Source organism: Arctopsyche grandis, chromosome 9 (assembly GCF_051622035.1).
Source record: "Arctopsyche grandis isolate Sample6627 chromosome 9, ASM5162203v2, whole genome shotgun sequence".
Classification (NCBI taxonomy): Eukaryota; Metazoa; Arthropoda; class Insecta; order Trichoptera; family Hydropsychidae; genus Arctopsyche; species Arctopsyche grandis.
In genome coordinates this window covers 25,556,140-25,582,260 of record NC_135363.1, presented here as the reverse complement: position 1 = coordinate 25,582,260, position 26,121 = coordinate 25,556,140, and the positions used below count along the sequence as shown (strand labels likewise).

General features: G+C 34.4%; 1 protein-coding gene across 3 annotated transcripts in view; it reads left to right on the top strand.

Annotated features, from left to right (window-relative positions):
- LOC143916905 (maternal protein pumilio-like) overlaps positions 1–25,889 on the top strand; it is a 171,640-nt gene extending 145,751 nt beyond the window's left edge. The window contains exons 11-23 of one of the 3 annotated variants that reach the window (XM_077438188.1): positions 14,098–14,263; positions 14,337–14,518; positions 14,605–14,785; positions 16,116–16,199; positions 16,669–16,903; positions 17,314–17,411; positions 17,496–17,646; positions 17,726–17,894; positions 17,974–18,276; positions 18,359–18,446; positions 18,530–18,698; positions 18,770–19,054; positions 25,669–25,889. In XM_077438188.1, the coding sequence (XP_077294314.1) occupies positions 14,098–14,263; positions 14,337–14,518; positions 14,605–14,785; positions 16,116–16,199; positions 16,669–16,903; positions 17,314–17,411; positions 17,496–17,646; positions 17,726–17,894; positions 17,974–18,276; positions 18,359–18,446; positions 18,530–18,698; positions 18,770–19,001 (2,058 nt within the window). In that variant the 3' untranslated portion in view covers positions 19,002–19,054; positions 25,669–25,889. Of the gene's footprint in view, positions 1–14,097; positions 14,264–14,336; positions 14,519–14,604; positions 14,786–16,115; positions 16,200–16,635; positions 16,904–17,313; positions 17,412–17,495; positions 17,647–17,725; positions 17,895–17,973; positions 18,277–18,358; positions 18,447–18,529; positions 18,699–18,769; positions 19,055–25,668 lie in introns of all 3 variants that reach the window. The other 2 variants (XM_077438187.1, XM_077438186.1) reach the window with 2 other exon arrangements.
- Positions 25,890–26,121: the final 232 nt, after the last annotated feature.

The window sequence follows — 26,121 nt, the reverse complement described above, 5'->3', positions numbered from 1 at the left end:
ATATAAAAAAAAATCTCTGTATCATGGATGTGAAAAGAATATTTTTCTTTTTTTTCACATTGACACTTATTGGCCTTTACTGATTATTACGAATTTTGCACAATTGTTTTTTTTAACTAATTTAATATGCAATCCGCGTCGCTTAAAAATTGACGATTTTCACTTTTGTGTTTGTTTTGTTTCCCAATTGTCCGTGAAGTACATATGTACATATATTTTGCATTTAACTCAATTTTTGTAATTAACTTGAAAGTTTTTTCGCAATTATTATAATATTAATGAGTAATAAATCCTTCGCATTTATGCGGTTGATTTTCAAACAAATGACATAATTCGACGTTTGTATAATATCAAATTTTATATCATACACTATTGAAGCAATTTTTAATTTATTTTATTTTTACATACATATACATCATATGTTTGACAGGAATGGTTAGACTATTTTCTTCTTCTTCTTCTAAAGCCGAATCCGTATTCAGACATTATTGACAATCAACTTTTCTTTTGATACACGGCTAATTTGCTAGAAATACATTATGTATTTAACATTTTATAAGATTCAATAAACTCGATATGCTCATAACTCGAATTTGCAAGAAACTGAGTGGGAAGATACTGATTTATTGCACCCATCACAACAATTAAGCTAGAAAAATCGGAAAATTCTAACTGGAGAAGGTCGATCTGTGTTTTTTTAATAACCACAAGACCTCACCAGCAGCATATTTGGTTGGGATTTGAACCCACGACCTATCTTTTGGTATGCAATAACTTTACCCTGACACAACGCTGTGGCTATATTTGCGTATCAACATAGATCGGCAAGTATATCTAGACGAGCTCTCTTATGCCGCATTCGTATTGTGTCAAGTTCTGATCAGTTTCTTGTAATATTGTTTATTCGACTCGTCGCTCGAATTTTACAAAACCGACATTTTTCTGTTTCGGTTTTGTGTGTTATGATATTGTTAGAACACTCACTGATTTGATGTCAGAATTCTGACGCCGGGTATCTCGTCTCGCCACAACTAGGAGGGGTGTTCAGTCATGTCTTATATCGGTTTTGTTGTTGCGTCACATTGCGTTGGCCAGGTGTAATGAAAGCTGTGCAGATCGTGGGCGGCTTTCGGATAACACGTCGCAAGTGGGCCGTGTTGTGCGTTTACAATACCTGAGCGGTTGCTCTATTTCGGTCGCTCTGGATATAGCGAAATGGCTCTGGCTGCGGTCCAGCGGCAGACTCCTGCCAACAGGTGAAGCCATCAGAACAAAGGTGAATCTCGGATATCCAAAAACACGACACTTGCATTAGACAATTTATCATTAGGCGACGTCGATTGGTTCACGTGAAATCATCTTGACTGATGAATTGCGTGCCATTGTGAAACGCGCTGCTCATACCGTCGCTGACGTGCAATTACGAAAATGGCTGGCTAAGTTGGTTCTTTTGATTTTTCGCTGCGTAGTCATTTCCATTGTTGAAAATTTTTCGTCTAGCTCTGATAGCATGATCCGTATATAAGTACATAACTATGAATGTTTTTCTTTTGAGCCTTTGTTGTTGTTGACGGTGGCCGAATGGTGATTATCCATCCGTACGGTATTTCTCACCGAAAGACATTCGTATAGCTAGCGCTGGACACGTTGAAATTTTGAAAATACGGTGTTGCCAAAAAGTGACAAATTGTATAATAATAATCATAATTTGAAGAAAAAATGCTATATTTCAAGGTTAGACTATTCGGAGAAATGTTTTAAAAAATAAAGTGTATCTCAGCATTCGCCCCCGTTGCTTGAAATTATTCGGTGGAAACGTTTGATCGTTGAATCTGTTGGCTAAACAGTTGATCCGTGATTCAAATTCAAGCTGGAACGAATTAGATTTGACGGTTGGATGATAGTAATAAAATTTACAATGATTGTACGGGATAAAATGAGTGGATCGTAAAATTTAAACATTCATAATTCATCTTTACAGAACCGATCAAAAACTATCACAAGAATTCATATCTATGATAATTTTTTGATGTTTCCATCCGCATCTTATAGTGGGTTAGATATTTTTACTTTTTTTTTCACTGTATCTACAATTTCGATTTCAACCTCGAGGCGTGCACTCTTCACCACTCGCTTTACATTGTCCAGATCTCCAGACAATCACTTACGTTCAAAGTAGCCGACCGAGTTGTCAGAGATAGACGGATTCGACAAAATTTACCGCTTCGTGAGCTTTAATGGCTTCTTTGAAGACTAGCTCTAGTGGAGCTTAACCTCTATAAACGCTTTTGAAGCAGTCAGTCTGTTTTTGCAGCGAGGTTACTTGGCTATCAGCTCGGAGGACTTCCTGTCGATAAGGCGACGGACTCGGGCGTTTCCTGCATCGTGCGTGAGTCTTATCGCGACCGCTGCATCCGGACGATGTTCCATATCGCTCCAGCTGATTGTATGAACCTTTTTATCCGTCTCCTTTACAAAAATTGAACGGATACGGATGAGATTTCGCTACCCAATCATAAAATGTATAGCTCACTACCCATCATCACTTTTTCCACATAACGCCAGAAAATAAGGTCGTTCGAATTGCTCATGTCGCACATAAAGATACGGATAGAATCGATGTGCTTCCTCGTCGTGTATTTTATATGGAATTAATGTGTATTATTATTTCAGGTGGTTGGTATGTCTCGCGGAATCCCTCTACGATATGAGTTTTCCAGCGAGGATTTTCCCAGTCTGCGTTGCATGCTTTGAATTTCGTCGTTGTTATTCTTTCGCTGTAATCTCGCCGAGAGTTTATCCGTGACAACTATTGCCCATTGTTTTTAATTGAGACCGATTGTAATATTGTGACATTTATGCTATGGTTTTGATTGCGATAAGTGTGTAGCTTTGATTTATCGCTGTTGTATCATTGATGTTTTCGGCGATAAACAAACTTGAGGATTTATTTTTGGCCGAACGCCACTGTTTATCTTCGGTTTTCGTAAACGCAAGTCGTGCCGGCGATATTTGTATGTAATACAATAGTTCAAGAACATTTTCTATTGAATTTAAATTAAAAGGTCAATCATGCGAAAGGAACAAAATAGATGGCCTAATATTCTTGCATACGATTTATTTTCAGCTGTAATATTAAATGTAACGGAGTACATTCTCTTATATTCGTGCTCGTTCACTCCCACTAACTTCATAATTAAAGAGAAAATAGATTTGTTTATATAAATGCGTACTTTGTATTTAATTCGTACTAGTTTTTACGTTGCAATTTCATTTGCATATGAGACCAAGGATTATGATGTGCAATTTATTAGAAATAAATGGACGGGTTCAATACACCTTTGTTGTGAAACTTCTATGCATACGATTAAAGTTTTTAAATATTTAGCATAAAACTAAACCAAAAATGCGTTAATGTAAATTAAAAATAAATTTAAAATTTGTAGATTCTCCTACCATCTCTTATATAAATCATGCTAGTTTTAATTTAATATAAAATGCTTATGGATAATATTCAAAGAGTTAGTAAATGCGAACGTTCGAATTGGAAATCCAATGTGTCTATCTAAATTTTCATTGGAGAGTTCGCTGTCCTAAAAACCTATAGTGCCCTGTGTCATAATTTATGCGACGATCTTTTAACCAGTATTATTCGACACGTAAATCACTCTTCTTAAACCGGTCTTAAGTCCACACACCGTTAGATTTTGTGGCCGTGTAGCCTAGAAATTGACTAACTGGTTATGGCTGTTATAAAGTTCGTCTAATGGCATTTAGGAATGGATGCGCTAACCACAATCAAAACGCGATAATAAATCATGAATATTTTTCTTAATTAATTTCTGATTTGAATATGACAATGTTTCTCGGCACGAATTTCTAGGGTCGTTATTCAAGGCACGTGCGGTAATCCGGACCTTAGAGCCTCGTATTTGATTCTTCCTTTTGAGTGGTTTCTGCCTCTAAACCCAAATGTGAATTGTTTTCGTTGTGATAAATGGATTGGATTTTCCACTCGTGGACATCTTCCCGACACACAATTATTCATTAGGACAATAATGCCCCTTGAATATATCTGCATTGAATTTGTTCGCTAGCAGTTTGAAAGCGGTCAAGTCACTTATGAATGGTTTGATTTATATAATATAATAACTGGATTGAGTCAAGTGAAAATTTAGCTCTTGTGAAACTTTTTTTTTATAGATTATCTTTTTATGAAAAGTCGTATTGTACAACAAATTCCATTTATGTAAACAAAATTCCGATTAATTAATTAATCATATTGCAATTTATTAAATGTTGCGTTTGAAGTTTGTTGAATTCAATTAACCTGGTTATACTTCCGCTGTTGGTAGTCGGACACAATCCGCTATTAAATTCCGTTCCGTTGCTCGTATTCATTATATCGTATATGTACGTATGTATATCTACACTACAGATTCCACTGTTTAATGTTGACTGTTGATTAAGATTTTAAAATTAAATTTCAGGTAAGAAGTAATGTGAACAAAAATTAACTATATTTAACGTGTTAACAGGAAATGGTACTCGGCACAAGTTTTTTTTTTAGATCTTTGCACATTTAAAAATAATGTTAACATATGACATTGCTATCCAGGCCAAAACTCACCCCTTTAAGTGTTTTTGGTGATGTTTTGTGATTTCTACATTTGATGAAATGGAGGAGAAAATTGTCGAAATAGTAATATCGTACGAATTAACTATGATATTAAGACACGCCGATTCACAGCTGAAATGTACATAGGCAAATTAGGATTCTGTGTATGCGCCTTAAAACTATGTATTCAATTCGAATATTTTAAAACCCTATTTAGAGATTCATTAAGATAATTGACTTTCTTCTGTTAATTAATCTTTAAAAATAATTTGTGTGAAATTGTATTCTGACATCTATGTATTATCAGATTTTCTAATCAAATTGTACAACAATAAAGTTGATTTGTTTGAAAATCTTGGCACTGTTAATCTGTATTTATTCGTGACAAATTTTCCGGCCGTGAAAACGTCATCACGTGTCGGCTTTCTTTTATTGTGACTTGTTGAATATATTTTTATTATTAGTATGTATTATTCGAAAAAGAATATCATCCACCTCGCGGTATTATTAACCCCACCAACCCGCTGTTGAATCCCACACCATTCCATTCCGGGTTGAATGCAGTTCAGCAATTCATTCCGCTTTCAGACTAGCGGCTGCACTCCTATTGCATTCCCGCTTTATGCTGAAAGATGAAACTGCGTCTGATGTGCATAAACTCCACGTATGTATTTCCGACATGACATACACATATCTAATATACCTATGATGTATTAGCGAGGTTTTCGTATACTTTTTTCATTTCAAATATTTATTTATAATTGGAAAGTATCTTTCACGTTTCTTCGAAAAGTGCACTCGGTAAATTATTCCACGGATGTATCGGATGTGTTCAGATAACGGTGGGGTATATATGGAGGGATTCATATGCACCGTATTGCCTTGTTCGTTCGATGCAAAAGGCACCGGTTTGAAATTGCAAACACACAAAGGAGGCTCTCGCGCTGCTCAAGACGGGCAGACGCAGCCTGGCTTCACCCGAAAGAAAAACGCGAAAAATAAAAAGAAACTGAGAGGTAGTGAAAATCAAAAACAAAAACAAAAAAAAAGCAAACACTAGGGACGAAAGCTCACGGGTTTTTCACTGCATCCGCACAGAGCATTGCGTCAGTAGAGCTTTTCCGGTTGCGAGCTTTGCGAATGAATAGACCTGCCGAATGTGCTGAAAGCCTACCCCATCGTCCAGCATGCACTTACTTTCGATTCAAACATTACGAATAGAACCGGCTAAATAAATCCTGCACAACCGTGCTTCGTTTCCACCAATTATTATTATTCCGCATGTTGATAAGCTGTTATCGCTGAGGCTTATCGCGAGTTAGGCCAGCTTCGACGTTTAATATTACTCATACAGAGCGTTTTATTATTTAATTAGATATTTTCGTTATGAATTTATCATATTGTACATATACTGAATAATATTAATGTTTAGTCTTATAGAGGATCTACGTAAAATTAACATTCAAAAACATGTTTGAAAACAATAAGAACTAAAAAAAAATACCGATGCTATTATCATTATAATCTGTTTCGAGGGGTGATATTTAATTCTGGTGTTTGCCGCTACACAGGTGTAATAGATATATTTATATTGAATTGTAAAAAAACTGAAATTACAAAAATAAATTATTGATAAATTAATATCGAAAAAAAATGTACTTAAATTAGGTTCTTTCAGTTTGAAAATGTTTTATTAACCAATTTCAGTACTGTTGAAGCTTGAATACAATCGTACATTGCTACTATTCACTCTTCTCATTAGTACTTTTGTTGTATACTCAGCTTTGGTTCGGACTTGCCTTCTGGCTGAACTGCCTGCTACGTTCAATGTAAATATAATTGACGGGCTATGAAGCTTTAGAAACATATTTCATACAAAAATATTCTATTATTTTACAGAAAATTTGATGAAATGAGAGCAGGCGTCGTATAAAAGCATCATTCCTTATTTTATTTCATTTTTATGTGCTATTCAAGAGCATGTATGTATGTATTATGATTGCATGATACGTTCACATGTGTGATCTAGTTCATAACATATTGTTAACGTTAATTTCACATGTGTTTTCACTTAAATAATGAAATAAACGCAGATTAATCGGTCGGAACAAGATTAGAGTATCCCACCTAGCGGTGTGTGCGAGATTATTAATTCAACGACTTAAGAGAAAATCTTCTTCGCAGAACCAAAAAAGACACAGCCGTCTGAGAATGAGCTCACGTACCAACCCCTACCTTCGTGCGCGTTAAATATTGAATTCTCAAATGTTCGACACCAAACTGAATTCTCCCGGCCAACCGAGCAGGACATATCGATTGCTTCTAGAGGAGCTGAAAAAAAAATGCCAAAGTGTCGATCAAAATTTTTCGAGCGTATGAGAAAAATGAGTAAATATCCAAGACGTGTACGTTTTTGGTATGTTTGGCGCGACTTTATCGGTAAAACGCATTAAAAACGTTAAAAGCACACTCGCTCAACGTTGAATACTTGACTTTTTTTTCATTTCAGAATCGCACACTTTCAAACCGTGTGTTTCATTAGAAAGACGTGAATACTCTTCGAGAGTATGTAATGTGAAACTATGTGTGGAGACGGATGCATCCGCGGAAGGAAACTTTTACGATGGGTGGTTGCAAAATTAAAAAGTTGTTTGAAAATTGGCTGGCAAGTGTGAAATTACGGTTTTTATATGTTCCAATTACGAGTTGGTCCCTCGGAAGAGCGCAGTTGCATTCGCTTCTGTTGAAATATTCAGGAGCAGCGGCTGGACCCTCTGTCAGACGTCCCCTCCTCCCCTTTTCCCATCCTCCTGCTCCTCCTCGCCCGTATGATTACGTTTCAATTGTCACATTGAGATGACTACTCCTCCCTCCTACTCTTCTCTTAGTCTCTGGATGTAATAAAATATGTATCTGTGAATCTAGCACGGGCATCCAGCTCCAAAACTAGTAACTCATAACTTTTGAATATCTTAATGCGCTGAACTTTCACAAAAAGATTTGGTTAAATATTAAAAAACAAACATTTCTTTAATAATATGTACATGAGTCTGTATCTTCATAAAAGGAATAGGGACCATTTTTCTTCCTAGTTAAATTGCTTATGATTCTGACTATAAGACCATCACAAATGGTTACAATTGACCATCACAGATATACAAACCATAATATAGAAATGCATCCGATCAAAGGCGCAAACACACTGAATTGCACGCCATGCACGTCTTCGTGACTTCCAGCTGGAAAAGGCGATTCTCCAGAATATTGTTAATTTTTACGATCTTATTATTTCGACCAATTTCCCCTACATTTCTTAAAATATGGGAATATCCGTTTTCGATTCTGTCAATACTAAGAAAATATATCACCGATAACACTCCAGGGAGTGACTCCTGGCATAGACCAGGCGTGCTAGCGTTTTTTTTTTACAAGTGGAAAACTGTCTAAAACACACGGTGCGATCTGTGTCTGTGCTCTAAGGCATTCAGAATGTAAGATTTTTTTTTAAATCTATATTTTTCCATGATGCCGTTACGGTTGCCCTAAGCCACACATTTGGTTTTAAACTTATGCATACATAAATTTATAGATTGTAAATTTAAAAATCATATTCAAATAGTGGCGACATAGTCGGTAGGATGGTTTTTTTCCAATTTGATGAGGAACTGTTCAAACAATGAAATAAGATAAATAAATTGGCAAACTCTTGATAGGAAACGATCGACCTGGAGTCACAAATATCCAACTCTGACCAAAAGAATAAATTCTTTTCAATCGAGGTCAAATCGGCGCTTGAACTCGGGACCTTTTGGTGGTTAGCATTAACCCAACCACTGAGTTATACTGGCCTTACTTCTTCCTCGTCACCACTATAAAATAACTTCAAGCTATCTTTAATTCATTTCGTTCGAATTCGGCCAGTATCATTTCCTTTGTTCCTTGACTGGAATATAATCCATACAAAATTATGTCATATTCTTACATCAATCCTCATATAATTCTTCTTAAGAGGGCTGGACAGCAGCGCCTTGTCCATACAAACGTACTATACTTCTCCCTACCTCAATTATGGCACTAGAGAAATTATTTTTTAATATGCTATGGATATCCACCATTGAGTTGCATATATCGTTTTATTTTTTTGATTAGTTATTTTTTATAGGAGCTAGGAGCCGCCAAACATCAATAAAATTGCCTCTTTTTTACACCCACGAAAAGAGTCCAGCGTGCTTATTTAACGGTCGATTTAAAAAAAAATACGCGCATAGTTGCACAGAAAATATCTTTCTAATACCGATGATGAAATGTTTTTAAAAATTGGTCCAGTTTCGGAGGAGAAAATAGGAGAAAACGAAACCTCGATTTTGTTAATTTAAAATACGTTGTATCTGGTCGAAGCGCAACTGTCGCATTCACTCAATATATATATTGATATATATTGTCGCATTCACTCAATATATATATTGATATATATTGTCGCATTCACTCAATATATATATTGATATATATTGTCGCATTCACTCAATATATACATACACTCAATATATATATCGAAGAAAGGAACGGTAACAAAATTAAGGTTTCGGGTGTACAGCCCTCTTAATATCTCAACATTCGGATTATAAATACAAATATTTCACATCCATACAACTATTTATAAATAGTATATACACATACTCGTTCTAAGTTCAACTGTTGTATTTGAATCACCTGCAGTATTCCCATGTTTAATCATTAAATCTATTTCATATGCAAAATTTTGCAAAGCTGATGGTGCTAGACTACCTGAGTTTTGAAATTGGTTTAGACTACCTGATTAGAAATTTTTGTTTTGATGCATTTATAGTATATAAAATGATGCACAATAGTGCTTTTCTTTCTTTTGAATGGTGTCGGATCAATTTTAAACTACACGTGAAGAATAGTACCGACCACAATACTACGATAATTGCTCTGATGAAACTTTGTGCGGGTGCTATCTCTCGCACCGCAAGTCATACGAGCATGCGAAAGTTTCGTCAGAGCAAACATCACCACACATAGGTCACACCCTAAATCCACTGTTTGCTCTCGCGACCAAAACAGTTGCGACGCTTTCTTCATACAAACGCAAAAATTAACCCATCCCGTGACCCAAATTGCCCGGATTGCATGCTCCGTGTAACAGAATTGGGTGGCAAAGATGCAATTGCACAACGCATTGTAGTTTCTAATCCCCGCTTAAATAGACCCTTCGTAGGTGTGTCACGTACGTAAATGCAAACGTTCTTCAATAATATTAAAGCGATTGTTCAATCGTTTAATGTGTTTTCTGCACGGCGAATTTATATCGCTTTATTTTTATTTTTTCAGCACTAACGTAATCTGCGGATTACACAGCGTCCCCCCACATTGAAGTAAAATTTTGTTTATTTCAAAAGCGAAAAAATCTCTTGTCGCATAGCGAAGTAATTTACGGTGATTGGATACAAAAATTGCAGCGTAGTTTAATTATCCTGCCGTCCTATCGTCCACGTGCACTCTCCTCTAATAACACGTGTTTTTTTCGTGATTGAGTTGGGGCCTTGTGATTTTGGAGCCTTTGAATTTTCAGTGTCATCTCGCAATGCACATCGGCTTTGATGTGAACGTGATTCTATCCAAAGGATTGCATGCCATGTGTATAGTTTTTCGTGTATTTTTTTTTTTTTTTTTACGAAAGTGTGCTGTTTGATTTTTTTGTGTATTGTAGGAAAAATATTTATCGAATATCGTTTTTTCTACTTTTTGTTTTAATAATGACATTTTGGTTGTTTCGTGATTGGTGGTCAATATGTGGTGTAATTAGTATGTGTTGATTGTTCTCGAAAACGTGTATTTTCCTCTGTGCAGATTTCCCGCCCCTCGTGTTACGTGCAGAGGGTTGGAAAATGGTAGGGGTTGCCGCAGCGCGTTACACACTCTTCTTTATTACACTTGTATTGGCTTTTCGGCTATTTTCAACTTTTCCAAAGCAAGCAATTAGATTGCGAATGTAATTTTTGAACATGTTTCTGGCACGCTTCCTTGAAATAATCACGATTTTATTTATAAATAAAAAAACTGCATATTATGATAGACACATTTCATTGATAGAAATATGACAATTCTTAAATATTTAGAAGTTATAAAACGCATTTTTACAATACACTAATCAAAAGCTATGTCTCCACTTACAGATAACTATGTCGTTTTCGTCTTCAACGTTCACTTTCAATTTTCGGTAAACCTTCAACTTTCAACAGGCGTATGCGTAGTGCATGCATTCAACCATCCACACTTGTTCAATACCATTGTCTGAAAATGTTTTTTATAAGCTTCATATCAGGTTGTTTTCGATTTTTCGTGTGACGAAATTTTGTTTACTGTTTTTATTTTATCTTTAGAATAATATAACCATAAAATAAAATACACTTAAATTTTTCTGCACTTCTTCAGGGTCCTTGTTATATTTTGTTTCCAAAAGTTTTAAGGCGTCGTTTATTTATTTTTTATTTACCTAATTTTTTTCCTTACAGTCTCATAGTAGCGGAAATTTTCGATAATTTTCTACAAAGTTAATTATTTCCTCCGGTTTGTGTGTGACCTGATATGACACACGAAAAGTTTCAAGAATACCCAACTGGCTCGGGAGTGCGTGCGCTTTCCGTGCAATCTGTCAAAACGCGTTCATTCAAGCGCATGCGCTACGTGCGACAAACGCATGCGTCTCAAGTTGCTCGAAAAATGAACAAGTGGAGCGAATGTTTTACAGTATATTGTTAATGTTGCTTACTATTACAAAACTTTATAAGTTTACAGTTGTATTATACATAAAAATACAAAATAAAAATAAGAAGTTTGAGTAGGTTTTGCTCTGTTAACAAGTTTGATATTAGTTTCAATTTAGCCCTAGATAATATTGTAAGATCATGTCAAAATCTTTCAAATGATATCTGGTTGTTTTACTATCCACTTTAACTGACTAATGACGAAGTTGATTTCGATATTTTTCGATACGAAAAGTATCAACAGCCTGGTTAGTTCATTCTTTCCTTTTCATCACTCCACACTTCCCGTTAATATCATCGTTTTATTTGAGTTGAATGTATCTGTACAGTACATAGCTCATTGCGAAATTCAAATACCACTACTTTTCGACTTTTGAAACATTATATTTCTGCTTTCTATGTATACACATAGTTCTAGGTTATTTATATGCATGTCTACTTCAGTGTTTAGTACAAATGTGTACGTAAGTACAATAGTTTCGACGAACTTGCCAAATAATAATCGCACGTTTACAACGCGTAATGCGGAAATTAAGCATCGCCAGTACGTGCGAGTGCACGATTCACAAATCGCGCAACATATATTATTTTTTTTACTCTCTTATTTTCTCACCCTCGACAATTTGTATTCCGCTCGGCGATCCTCTCCTAATGGAGATGTTGTGGTTTGCTCGCGTCTCATGTCTGCAAAGGAAATCTTTTGATTTATCGCGTACTGATTTTTCTCCACCCTCTCACACCCTCCACACATTTGATCGTTCAAAATTCCATTTAAATAAATCACACAGCGCTCTGCCGAATTCGCCCCGCCTCTCGATCTGAATAATATCATACTATGAAGTGCCGCTACAATCTAATGTCTGAGATGGCCTTTTCGGAGGCACGAAGCCGTGTCTGTCCAAAGGTCGCGGTGGTCATTGATCGTCGGCAAAGACACGAGAGCTGAATAGGCCCAGTGATGTTTATGTGGTCCCCATCGGTGAGTTGTAGTCAAGGCGGCTAATTGTGTGTCGTGGCCGGAACGTGTGCACCACCTTCGGCTATTGCCCATTTACTTAATTAATGGCGCTAATGGCCGCTCCGGACGCCCCCCACACCACCACCCCCTACAAACAACCCCAAAGTTTTTATTAATAAAATATTGCCTCACTAATAACTACCACAATATGACAAAGCACTCCATCAAAATTTTATGTGCCTCTCGCAAAAGCATCCCAACCCTGATCGTTCCTCCATCACTTGAATCACCTTGAATGATGAGCTTTAGTACAAATCTATCTATAAACTGAAAACTCTAGAATGCATCTAGCTACTCGCTATATGTATATGAAACTAATGGTTTTTTAGTGACCGTGTTCGTTTCACCAGTGTGTGATGTCACGGCCAATGTCGTCAGTGTTGCAATTTGGCATTTTTGTAATGAATAAGTATGTAATATGCGTCAAAAGAAGCTTTGACCGTGGCAAACATGTGCTCAGTCGTCCCTGTCCGGCCATGAAGATGGGCTACGGTGCGTGAGCGAAACGCTCGACTTGACAGAGCATGCACTAGAGTGCATCTCTCCCTGCATGTAATGCGATTTAATTATATCTGACACGCCCATTGCACAATCTAATGTACAAAGAGAGGCTTTACTTTATAAAAATAAATATCGTTGGCTTTGAAAGTTTATTCCTAATAATCTATATATTCTTCTTACGTCGTTGTCCTCTGTGCAGAGGATCGTGACCTCTCAAGTCCATCAGCCGTCTCGTTGCTCGTCTCCATCTTTTTCAACATTCCGCTAGCTTAATTAATGGCTTCGGTCGTAGAAGAGCCAATAGCAACTTGTGTCTGTTTGGTTCATCGACTTCCACTCCCTTGAGAACGCTCTACATTTTCCCAAATCTCCAAACTATTCAGCTCTCTTTATCTATATGTCCGAAAAAGCCGAGGATAGAAACTAGGAGCATAGCTCGGTGGTTGCGTTAATGCTAACCATTGAGGTTCGATCCCGTGGATTAATCACTATTGAAAAGAATTTATTCCAAGTATAATCTTTAGTGCTCCTGGTCAGACTTCGATATTTGTCACTCCAAGTCGATCGTATCTTATCAGAGTTTGTCAATCGATCTGATTTCATTGTTGAAACGGTTCCTCCATCAAATTGGCAAAAACTATCCTACCCACTGTCACTACTATTTGAATCTGATATCAAAAAATTATAATCTATAAATGTACATATATATGTAGTATGTACAAGTTTAATACCGTAGATGTCGATCAAGGGCAACCCGATCTTAGCTTCCTTAAATCAGATTTAAACCATCAGCAGATGGTGATGAATTACTATGTGTAGTTATTACATTATTTTCAGCATATACCCACATATGTATATTATGTTATTTCTAAACAGCTATCTCTGGTAGATTTAAAAAGCGATTACATCTGTCTTGAAAATATCTAACCCATGTACAAATACTCTATTAACAGCTAGTGGGTATTTCGTATATGTACAGCCAATTTTAACGAACCTGCCGAATGTCTGGCTTATATTATACCAGTTGAGACTAAAAAACTGTTTATTTTATTATACTTCGAGTGGGAAGAGCAAGTGAAGTGAAGAAAGTTACAAACAAATTGCGTGACGTTAGTGAGAATTTAATAATATATGTATAATATAACTAATTTTATTATTTTTGTTGTCAACAGCAAGTCTTGCGCTCACAACAAGCAGCAGCAGCAGCAGGAGGAGCAGGAGCGCCTGCGGCGGCAGCTGCCCTACAGCTTCAACAGTTTCAACAACAGCAATTCCAATTGCAACAGCAACTTGCCGCACAGCAAGCCTTTACACAGCCTCCTTATGTCATCAACACAGGTACTTAACAATTGCACCACGAACATACCTAAACGTGTCTCTTCAGTTCTATAACGTCATTATTATATTGCAGCACAAGAAGGTACACCATACGTTGGCACCCTCATCGCTGGCGTGCCTCCATATTATGGAGTCGCGGCTGCACCATGGGGTGTCTATCCTGGAATGGTACCACCGACTGCACACCAAGCTGCAGCACCACCTCAGGCTCGACGTCCCCTCTCACCCGCCCAACCCCAAGACCAACAAGTTAACGTACGTATTCTGCACACTATTGTTTCATTTTTTTTTCTTTTCAATTCTCACCAGTGGGAATTTCATTGATATGTTTATGTATTTAGGGTCAGAGCCAGTTCGTGATCCCGTATTACGGTGACCCTGGGTCACTGGTGATGGGCGGTCGTAATGGTACCCCCTTGAGATTGGTGTCTCCAGCACCAGTACTGGCCGGGGGTGCCGGACGCGCCTTCACAGCACAACCACCCAATGCCTCAGCAGCACCTCAACAAGCACAACTAACAGGTCAGAAAACATCCAGTACACAAACCCCAATCCTACCTATGTATAAACAATCCAAAATCAATTAAAATTGTGCTATTTTTGTTAACAACTGGTATATTTTTTCCTGATCTTTAGTATGAAATACTAATTTTGATTGGCTTCAGAGTTTTGTATTTATGCATTTGTTAATGATTTTCGGGAGTTTTGGCTGCTTAATTATATCTTAAGATTGAATCAACTTACAAATATTTAACATTTTTGTATAAATCATTTCATTGTTGGAAAGAGAGTTCTAATCTTTCATACATGGTTGGATAAACAGATACGCTTGTGAATGAATAATTCAATAATTTGTCCACCATTGATGATCGATTGCTATTATCTTTTCAGATTTGTATATATGTATGTTTTTCTATCACATTTCAAATGCATTAACATTTCATATTAAATATACTTATTGAACCGAGTATTTCATACAAATCAGCTGATAATTTGGTATTACATACATATAATGTCTGTGGTTGCTTTTCATGATTTTTCTTTGTATACTATATTCAATTTTCTCTTGACTATGAAATTCACATCCATAATATTCAATATAATAGTAGAATATAAAAGAAACAAAAAAAAAACATTATAAAAAAGACAATACGCTTGTAAACTATGCACTGCTTATTTTTCATGTAGACAAATCACTAACTATAATTGTAAATAATTTATTTGAATATATAGGTAAAAAATATATGCCACTTTTCATGCAAACGATATCCAATATTTGTATTACGTCTGAGATGTTGTTCATCCATTTGGAGTATTTTATAATAGCGTACCCTTGTGTACACTTTGTCGACAAATCAATTTGTCGTATTTTCTTCAGACAAATTTGTTTGCAAACCTGCTTCAAACTACTCGGCGTTCATTTTGTCGCCGCTCCGTCGCCCTTTCTTCTAAAAATCTAATTTCGCTTTAAGTGAGTCTCAGTGCGTATACAACTTTGTAAATGTTTGCCCCCTGCTCTCTATTTATGAACCCCCCTATTGTTCATTCTCGTTTATGTCAAAGCTCAGACTATAAAATAGGACGCCAGATGACAATACAACGCTCTACTATGCCTACATTTGTGGGTATTTTGGTATTTAATAACTCATTTTATTTTTGATTAATTATTTTCATTCATATATAATCACGTGATACATTTTGTTAGTGTATAAATAAAGAAAAATCGGATAAAATTGGATAAAGCGCCATCTAGTGGTGCAGATTTGCCTAGCGCTTTTTGAAATTAGTGAATTCGACAGTATACAAGTTCAGTATTATTTTTATTATAATAACCAAATGTATGAATGGGCAGGTGTATCACAATCCTCTGGACTCTTCCCTGGAGCCTTCACTCCCTCATTGGCGCATGCAGGGAGTCCCGCAGCTCCACTTTCAGGTGTGTTTTGCTACGACGATTCCAAACCGTTTCAAAGTTTGATTCATTTAACTTCACGGGATTAATTGAATAGCTTTTATGTATATTAAAATTTTCACTTTTCTGTACTGTAAATATGCATTAAATTTTAGGCTTACATTTGCAACTCGTAGCATTTTTTTAAATCTATGAAAGATAATGTACAAAATAATAATTCAACAGTTGTTTGTTTGCATTATATAACTTAGATATAATAAGTCTATACTTTTTAACATTCATAGTACTTTCTAGCTTCACTAAAATTATACATACATACATATTAATACTTTGGATTTGGAAATTATTAATTATTATTATATCGGCATGGTTATTATATTATTACTCTATATATATATATACATATTATGTTTATTGTAACTGTTTCTGTACTAGGCTTTGTTTTTATTGTCATGTAAAGAGTCTCCGAGCATGTATTATAATTATGGCACAGGAGTAGGAGTGGGTGCAAGTGGAAGGCGAGATAGTTTAGAGAGAGCTGCAGCCGCTGTCGCGACAGTGTTCAGTCCTGGCACATTGGAGCAATATAGTCGGGGAAAATGGCCGGGTGCGAGTACAGGCTCAAACTTAGGAAACACAGGTGCTCCGTTATCACCGCCGTTAGCACCCGCAGCCGCATTACAGCGTGTTGTTTCAGCAGCACCGGGGGCTGAAGCCGCTAAATATAGGTTAGTTTCAAATGGAGATGAAAATCTTTCACTTGGAAAAATAATATTTTATTTCATTTTTATAACTTAATGCTGTTGAGCTCAAAGACACTCTTTATTTTTCATATTATTTATGTACTCATTACACATTAATGTTTTTTTGGTTGAAGTCACTAATTTGGCCATTGCCGTTATTAATGCCGTTCATGTCTTGATGCTTTTTCGTGAAGATTTTTAAAAATCTTGTAAAGTAATGAACATATTCTGTATCATATTTTGTAAATTATTTTAATGCAAAGTAATTTTGTGTGTTGTAAATATTTTTTTTTTTTCGTATTTCTTAACATAATTTATTTACGAAAATAAATGTATTCCCAGAATTGGTTTTTAACGTTTATTTTTTTAACATATTTTAATTTTGTTTCTTCCAGAGCTGTTAGTAGTTTAACACAAGGACTTTCTACCAATGGAATGTTTGGATCCTCATCATCCTTACTCAGTAAATTAGGTGCTGGAACAATAATAAGAGGTTCTTCTTATTAAAATTCATTTTAAAATGAATGTTGCAAGTATGTTTTTCATTAACGTTATTTAATCGAGTATTTTATTTTAGTTGGATCAACTCCATTAGTAGTGAGTGGAGATAAACAACCAGGCCGCTCAGGACTGCTAGAAGATTTTCGCAATAACAGATTTCCTAACTTGCAACTTCGTGACCTTACTAATCACATTGTTGAGTTCTCACAAGACCAACACGGATCTCGGTATGTTTCACACTATATATTCGATATCTAAAACATATTCATGCGTACTTTATTTAATTTATTATAATTTCGGCCATAGGTTTATCCAACAAAAGCTTGAGCGAGCTACTGCCATTGATAAACAGTTAGTCTTCAATGAAATACTTGGCGCCGCCTACAATCTAATGACAGATGTGTTTGGAAATTATGTCATTCAGAAGTTCTTCGAATTCGGCACACCTGAACAAAAATCTACATTGGCGTCGAAAGTAAGCTTAAATAATTTAACATATATGTATGTATACACATTTTTTTTGTAAATTGGTACTAATGTGTTTCGTATTTTAGTTGCGTGGACACGTTTTGGCATTAGCTCTGCAGATGTACGGCTGTCGTGTAATACAAAAAGCTCTGGAATCCATTCCGGCAGAGCAACAACAAGAAGTTGTGCGTGAGCTTGACGGTCATGTATTAAAGTGTGTTAAAGATCAGAATGGTAATCATGTCGTCCAGAAATGTATAGAGTGTGTGGAACCTCATGCTTTGCAATTCATAATAAATGCATTCATCGGTCAAGTATTTTCATTAAGTACACACCCATATGGATGTCGTGTAATTCAACGGATTCTCGAACATTGCACTGCTGAGCAGGTAAATATATCTCCAAGATGATTGATTATAATGTTTTATTTTCTATATTTTCAAAATATTTAATAAAATTTTGACGTTTCAGGTGGCTCCAGTCCTACAAGAATTACATTCTCACACTGATCAACTTATTCAAGACCAATATGGAAACTATGTCATTCAGCATGTTTTGGGTTAGTTTCAGTTTTATGTGTATTTTTGAAATGTGTTTCTATGTGTATGTATAAATTTTTAAACTTGTTTTTATCATTTTTAGAACATGGTGTTGCAGAAGATAAAGCAGTTTTAATAGCTGGAGTTAGAGGTAAAGTACTCCCTCTGTCGCAACATAAGTTTGCAAGTAACGTAGTTGAGAAATGTGTCACTCACGCTACTCGTCAAGATCGTGCGATGTTAATAGATGAAGTCTGTGGATTCAACGACAAGTAGGAATTTTTTACTTGGCTTTTGTATGTCTTATTAGCAGTTTTGAATAACAAATTTAATCATTTTTCAGTGCACTGCATGTGATGATGAAGGATCAATATGCGAATTATGTGGTGCAGAAGATGATAGATGTATCAGAGCCCACTCAAAGAAAAGTATTAATGCATAAAATTCGGCCACATCTGTCTTCACTGCGGAAGTACACTTACGGCAAGCATATCATCGCTAAATTGGAAAAATTCTTTGCGAAAACACCATCCGACCTCGGTCCGATTGGTCCACCTACCAATGGAGTTCTCTAAATCACGATGAAAATTTAAATTTTTGAGGGGACTCGCTATGACAAAATCTCTCTGTAAGTTACACAAAGCAATTAATGTATGTGTATTATAAATATTTGCAATACACTTGTTGTGAATGTATCATGAACGAGAAAAATGCAAGCAATTTTGTCGAGTGTACTTTCAGAGATATTATATAATCTTTATCCAATATTTGCTAAGCACTTTCCCCAACCTACACTTCGTTAACTATATATTTATTATTCTTACAAATCAACAATTTGGAATCTCAGATCAGAGGTGCTTAGCTTTTGTAAATGTCAAAACTGTCTTTGAAAATCAATGTTTGAATCAAAAATTTTAAGTCAATCTATATTCATTTGGCGTGGATAATACTGTATGAATCAACTCAAATTACCACCAGTTTTTAAATGATTATTCTTTAATTTAAAGACAAATTATGTTTTCAAAAGAAATGTATATTGACATATTTGTACAGTAAATCAATATTTTATGCTTAAAATATTTTTTTGTTCATTTTTATTTGATTTTACGAAAAGGAGAAACGTATTACTTTGACTTAATTGACTTACCTTTCTTTTTCGCTCTTATTTTGTGTTATATTCAGTAGTAGGTTGACGGTATTATAATTTTAAAGCAGTGGAACAATTAGTTTTTTACATATAATTAAGTGAAATTATTAATTATTATTTGACCGATTTAATTCCAAAAGTAAGAAAGATCATTTCTTATCCCTCACTGCTGAGTCACAACATTTTTACACGGGGCTTTTTTTTTATGAATTCATCACCACAGCCTCACTGGTTGGTGTTAATATCAAGTTAGTTTTTCTTCAACATGTAGTAAGTCTGATTTTGCTAGGGAGTTCATGTGTGTGAAGATGAAAGGGAGAGAACACATTTTGTGTGTGTGTGTGTGTGTGAGTTGAAAAGGGTGCAAATGTCTCGATTTACTTTTGTGTATTTTTGTTATGTACGTTTTTTCTATGGTGTTTAAATGCACAAACATGCATGAATGATAGCAATAGCTCGATGAATGCTTTAGGTATAACATTTTTTATATTATCAGCAGTTATAAAGGATTAAGATTTTTCACTTTTTTATTTTTAACAAAGTGAGTTGTAAATATGTTTTATCGAACATAACATCGTATAAACTTCCGTTTTGTACATCTCACTTAAGTTTAGTACGTAGTCAGGTATTTAGTGTATCATCTCAGTTAATTTTATTTTTCTAAAAGCGTTTTTTAGAACAATTAGTTAATGTATTATTTTTATAATTTTAAAATTAACTAGTTATTTCAGAGTAATGATCGATTTATGCGTGATTTAGTAATTGCTCTTTATTTTTGAAATTGCATATTTGTATAAAATCTCTTTTGACGGTTTAGTTAATAAATCAATCATGTCAATTTTTAAAGTGAATACATGTCTTTAGTGATAAAATAGTTTTTTTTTTTACTATGAAGTTGCGACACAGTGTGGTGTTTGAATGACATATTCCTATTTAATTTTTAACTGCTGAATTTATTGAACCGAATTTTTTTTTTATATATAAAATCATATTTCTATTGTACTTAAATTCACTAAATTGCATTTATTAATCGGAACAATGTTTATTAAAATTTTGTACATACATACATAATCAAAAATATATCCAATGTGTCGTTTAAACATCATAATCATAAATAACATACATGTGTACATATGCTCATATTTCAAATGGTGGATCGCATGATCAGGTGAATATAAACCCAAAGTTATGTAATTAATTTGTACAAAAGTGATCGAATTCATGGATCTTGAATAAAATGTATAATTTTTTTAGGTAGTAGTTTCCGCTAATGATTATAACTAATGTTTCTGTGTTTTAAATTAAAATATTCTGAAAAGTGTATAGTAAATATGTTTACCTATTTCTCAATGTATAAGCTCGATTTGTTGTGGATAATGTTTTGCTCTTTTTTTTTTAATCCATTTAATTTCTCGAATAATTCGTAATGCATAAATTAACGCTGAGATTTGGGTATACATAATATATTTGTGTCGCTTTGGTGATGGTCTCGACGTTGTAAAACTACACGATTGAAATATATCATTTCGTGTGAAAATCTTCCCGAGAGGAATCCATATGTACGCGTATGTGTTTTTATGAGTCTATGCATCAAATGCAATTTCGTAGTTAGACTTTGTGTATTATGCACGTGATTTAAGTCACATCGAGAAATAATTTCCGATTTTTTGTATTCACTGAAAAAACTTATATATATGTATTAAATAGTCGTTAGATTATTTATCCTAATACTTAATGTAGCTATAAATTTACTAGATTAAAATTACACATTATCCGAGAAGTAAGTTCTCATTTCATACATGTATTTTACAATTCCGTGTGTTGCCTGTCGCTGGAGAAATTGCACAGCGTGCCCGCCTTTGTAAAATTTTTTGTAAAATTTTATCTTAAATTCGCTTTAAGGGCACATTGGAGCAGATTGTAAAAAAAAATCATTATTAAATAATATTGTACACACGTCAGTTTTTTCCAGTTATTTGTAACTTTTATTTTAATCATTGAAAAATCCAGGCAATTTACGTACATCAATGCACACATGCATGCAAGCACACACAGGTGGGTGCATTTCTATGTGTGTGTGTATCTATGTATAGTATTAATATTACTTTGTAGATGTTTGTGATTATAACATGGTATTGGTGTTGATATAGAAAAGCTGTACTATATAAAAATTGTGTAATTATTGATGTTTTGTGCTATAATGTTCCCGCCTCGTATCCGATTGTTTGCCTATTTCAAAAGACTTGTAAAAAGAAATATAATTAATCCTCATTAATATGTACTTGGAAAATTAATGTGATGCCCAATAATACCTCAGGATTTAATATGTTAGTGTTAAAAAACGTAGTGTTTCTCACTTTTAAAATTTAATAAAACGTTACAATTGTATTGCAAAGAATTTTTGATAAAATGAATCATACTATAGGTCCTCGCTTAACGTTGCAGTTGTTTTCGGCTCACAGAAACATTGTAGATTGCGATAGAGTTTGCTGTGAAATGTGAAAAACAATATTTAAACGTTAATCTAAAAACGGTACATTATTCAATTCGAATATTTTTCAACAATTTATATATACTTATATACAAGACGTAGAAGATAGAAGTAACGTTATGCTACGACCTGCTGTATGTTAAGATAATTACAATTTTAAAGTGCTACATTTAAACGTAATAGTAGTTTGGTAGTGTTGAAAATAATGTTTTTTAGCAACCAATTACAGGGTTGATATGGTTTGATCGAAAGGAAGTTTGCCGACGGTGAAGTCGCCGCTTTAAATTATAAATCGCCGTGTAGTACTTTACGCTTAATTGAACGCTCCGCTTTTGTTTGTTTATTTATTTTTGTACATACATAATTTATAAAATTAAGGTTTGCGTTTTGTGAAAGGTAAAAAGGAGTGTTCGATGATGACAAAAAATACAAAATTCTCATTGCTTTCATTTCCTACGGCGGTTTTCGAGTCGGCAAACACCGAGTTTGCTATATAGAACTGGGACCTACATATGTGTACAAACGAACGGGAAGTAAAAATTTAACTTACGATTTAATCAGCATAAAAATGTAATCACTGCCACCGAGCGATTGAAACGATTTATGCGTCAACGGCGGGAACCTGCACATTATATAAAAAAAAAAAGTAAAACTGAAGTCTTACTGTGACAACTCAATTTCTGTAATTTTAGTGTATGTAGATTAGTTTTTCAATGTATTGTATAATTGGTATGTTTGAAAGTAGTTGCCCAATCTCCTGGAGCGTTTTTCATGTTTTAAATTATGTATAATTAATTGTATCTATATATACATACAGACACAAAATATTGTAAAGTGTACAGCCATTTATTTAAAGAAGAAAAAAAATGCTACGGAACAGACCATTCTTTTGATTTGCGAGGCTTGCATCGCTACTTACTTCCACATTGTCAATATGTTGCGCTATATATTTTATATATGTATTTATGTATACACATGTGATTGAAGCGATTTAGTATAACTTTGTATAATTAAAATTGTGTACGGTTATTTAATTTTATAATTCTTAGTGAATTTAGATTATTTTCATTACTATCGTAAGGTTCGTTCACGCATCTGTTGCTATTGTAATAAAACGTCTAATAAAACGACAATGCAAATCATATCGAAATGAAAATGTAAGAAAGACCGTTTAAGTGTGTAATTCCATTTTAAGAAAATACTTTAGATCTGCGATGTTTCGATATACTTACTTATCTTCCATAAGACCTAATTAATAAATGAAAACTGTAATTATTATTATCATAATGTTTGAGTTTTTCGTGAGCGGTATCGTCGAGTGTAATGAATGAATTTTCATTGCAACGTTTTATTTCGGTATTTAATCGATAATGTAATTTATATATTGAATATTGTCGAGCTAAGGCAGATTTTTGGCAGTCAGTAAGAATCAGCGAAACGATACGTGTGAAAATACTTAATTTTTTTGTGAATTCTTAGCCGAGACACTGTGATTGCTCATCGCATTTATCAGATCTGTTAGCATAAGTTTCGATTATTGTATTGTGTGAGATTGTGTTAAGTGTAAATGCGTGGATAGTGATGTAACGAGCGGCCTCAGGTTCTGTTCAGCCCATGTAGCTCACTGCACCCGACTGATGTATAGAAAAAAAATACAAACATTGATTACTAAAATCTTTTTATTGAAAATAGTGTAAATCCTAACAATTGTAAAAGAAAATCTTTTCATTTTTGTAGAAAAATAAAAATCTTAAAACTAAAATATACCATTTTACATATTGGATATTTAAGTATTGAATCATGTTTTGTAAAGTGTAATATTCCTCTACTTTAGGTAAAAATTTAATTAAACAAATAAATATGAGCTAATTCGAACCGCATACACCATCCCATCTTCATGTGTACACAAGACATATTAAAACAAACCTGCACCCGTATATATATATATATATCTATATATATATATATGTATATCATGCTGAGTTTATTAATATTTTGTAAATTTTATTGCGACATTTCGCTAAATTTGTGTATAATTGACAGGGACAAAGCTGTGACTCAAAAGAAACGTATATAAGCGTAGTGTATATTCGTGGAGCGGGCCGTTCCAGGCTTCCGTGCCTCCACCGACTAGCCAAGCACTACCACTCTCTACTAATCGCACCAAGATGCATTCTTATCACTTACTTTATTTCTAGTGTATTATTCCGAACATTTATTATAACCCCCGCTCATTGCAATATATTTTAGGCGGCTTGTAGTCACTGAAAACCCCCACACCCCCCCTTTATTAAATACACTTTTGACAAATCAATAAGCGCGCTCCCGTGCAACGGATATATAAAACAAACAACAACACTCACCCGAACCAAGTCATTTTATAATTATAATTAGGCAAAAATTACATAATACTTATCGATAACCAATTATATTAAAAAAAAAAAAAAAACAGTGTATAGTAGCTTTTAGAGTTTTAGCTGGGTTAGGGGACCTTTTTATTATCAATTTTGGACACAAAGCTGTGATCAGTATGTGTTGTGGGGGAAACGTGTAGCCGTTGCACCTGGCAATGTATTTAACGTCTTATCGGATCCCTCACTTCCAAGGATTTACACTGAAAATGTTTCGATTGGTTATTTATAAACCTACACCTTTTTCATGTTATTATCCTTGCATATGCATACATTTTGTATTACTATTTATAAGCTCTCTTCAATATTCAATGGTAGCTTTTTTCGTTTAAATTAAGAACATGGGTATTGTTTTGGAATTTGCCCTAAATTAATTTTCATATTTGTGACTATAAAAAGCCAAAAGTTAATAATTTACGCTTGTTCAATTTTGTTACGTTAGATAAATAAGGCGCTCGTATATAATATAATAAAACCCAATCCCGACGGGATTGTGTAGAATGTGTTGTATTTTCGTGCTTCTGAATTTCTAAGGCCACCTCGTAAACGATTATGTTTAAGTACATTAATTTTTTTTTTTTTTTGGTCCATGAAATATAAATTAATAATAGTTTTTACGATAGCATTTTTTTGACAAGATTCAAACTTATATATAATTTTGCATTTAAGTTTCGCTTCATAGTTATTTTATATAATTTTGTTCCTTAGGTAATTTTACATATTTTTGTTGTATTTAATCTCATAGCGTCGATTAATATGTATGTGAGTAGTAGGACATATTAAGTTAGCAAGTACGGTAAATGTTTGATGTAGTTGTTGAGCTAGAGCAGCCGGTTATCGCCGCGTCCCCTTTTCGGTTTCATTTTTCTTACTCGTTCGTAACAAGCGATGAGTGAAGCGTTGTTTTACGTTAACGACCAGGGGATCAATGCAAATATATAAAACTTGAGATTTCCAAAAAAAAAAAAGAAAAGAAAATATATGCAGAGGGCAGAAAAACACAACAAATTTAGCGATTTAGAAATTTCACGTAAAAATAATACGAATTATATTAAAAAAAAAAGATTTTTTTAGATATGTATATGGCTGTACAAAAAATGTAACCTTAAATGTATGAAAAATTTAACCTTAATTTTATTACTACTATAATTGAAAGACTGTATAAAATGTCATGTGAGTGCATTTGTCCGCAGCGTTCGAGACCGCCTTGTAAATTGAATCAAGTAAATAAGTAGGAGGTAAATTAACATTGTACAATTATGGACGCTCGAGCGAATGACGGTCGAGATGCTTTGGACAGTTGTTCCACTTGTATAGCATTTGTACAGTTGGGACGACACCTCTAGGTTGTTTTAGCTAACATTTATATATAAACTACTTATTATGAACATTATAATAAAAAATCTGTAATGACAAAACTACATTCTTTTCATTTGAACCATCCCAAAATTTACACCAATACACACATATTACAGACAAACACGACTAATCTTGTAAACAAAGACCATTGCGTGTGTATAATTATTTTCTGATTGGCTGTTGTTAACCCTTTGAATGCTGACCAACGCCGATTGGCGTTTTGCCGACAACTCCATAGGCGTTGTAAATTTTGCATGTAAAAAGTAAACAAGAATACTACCTTCTAA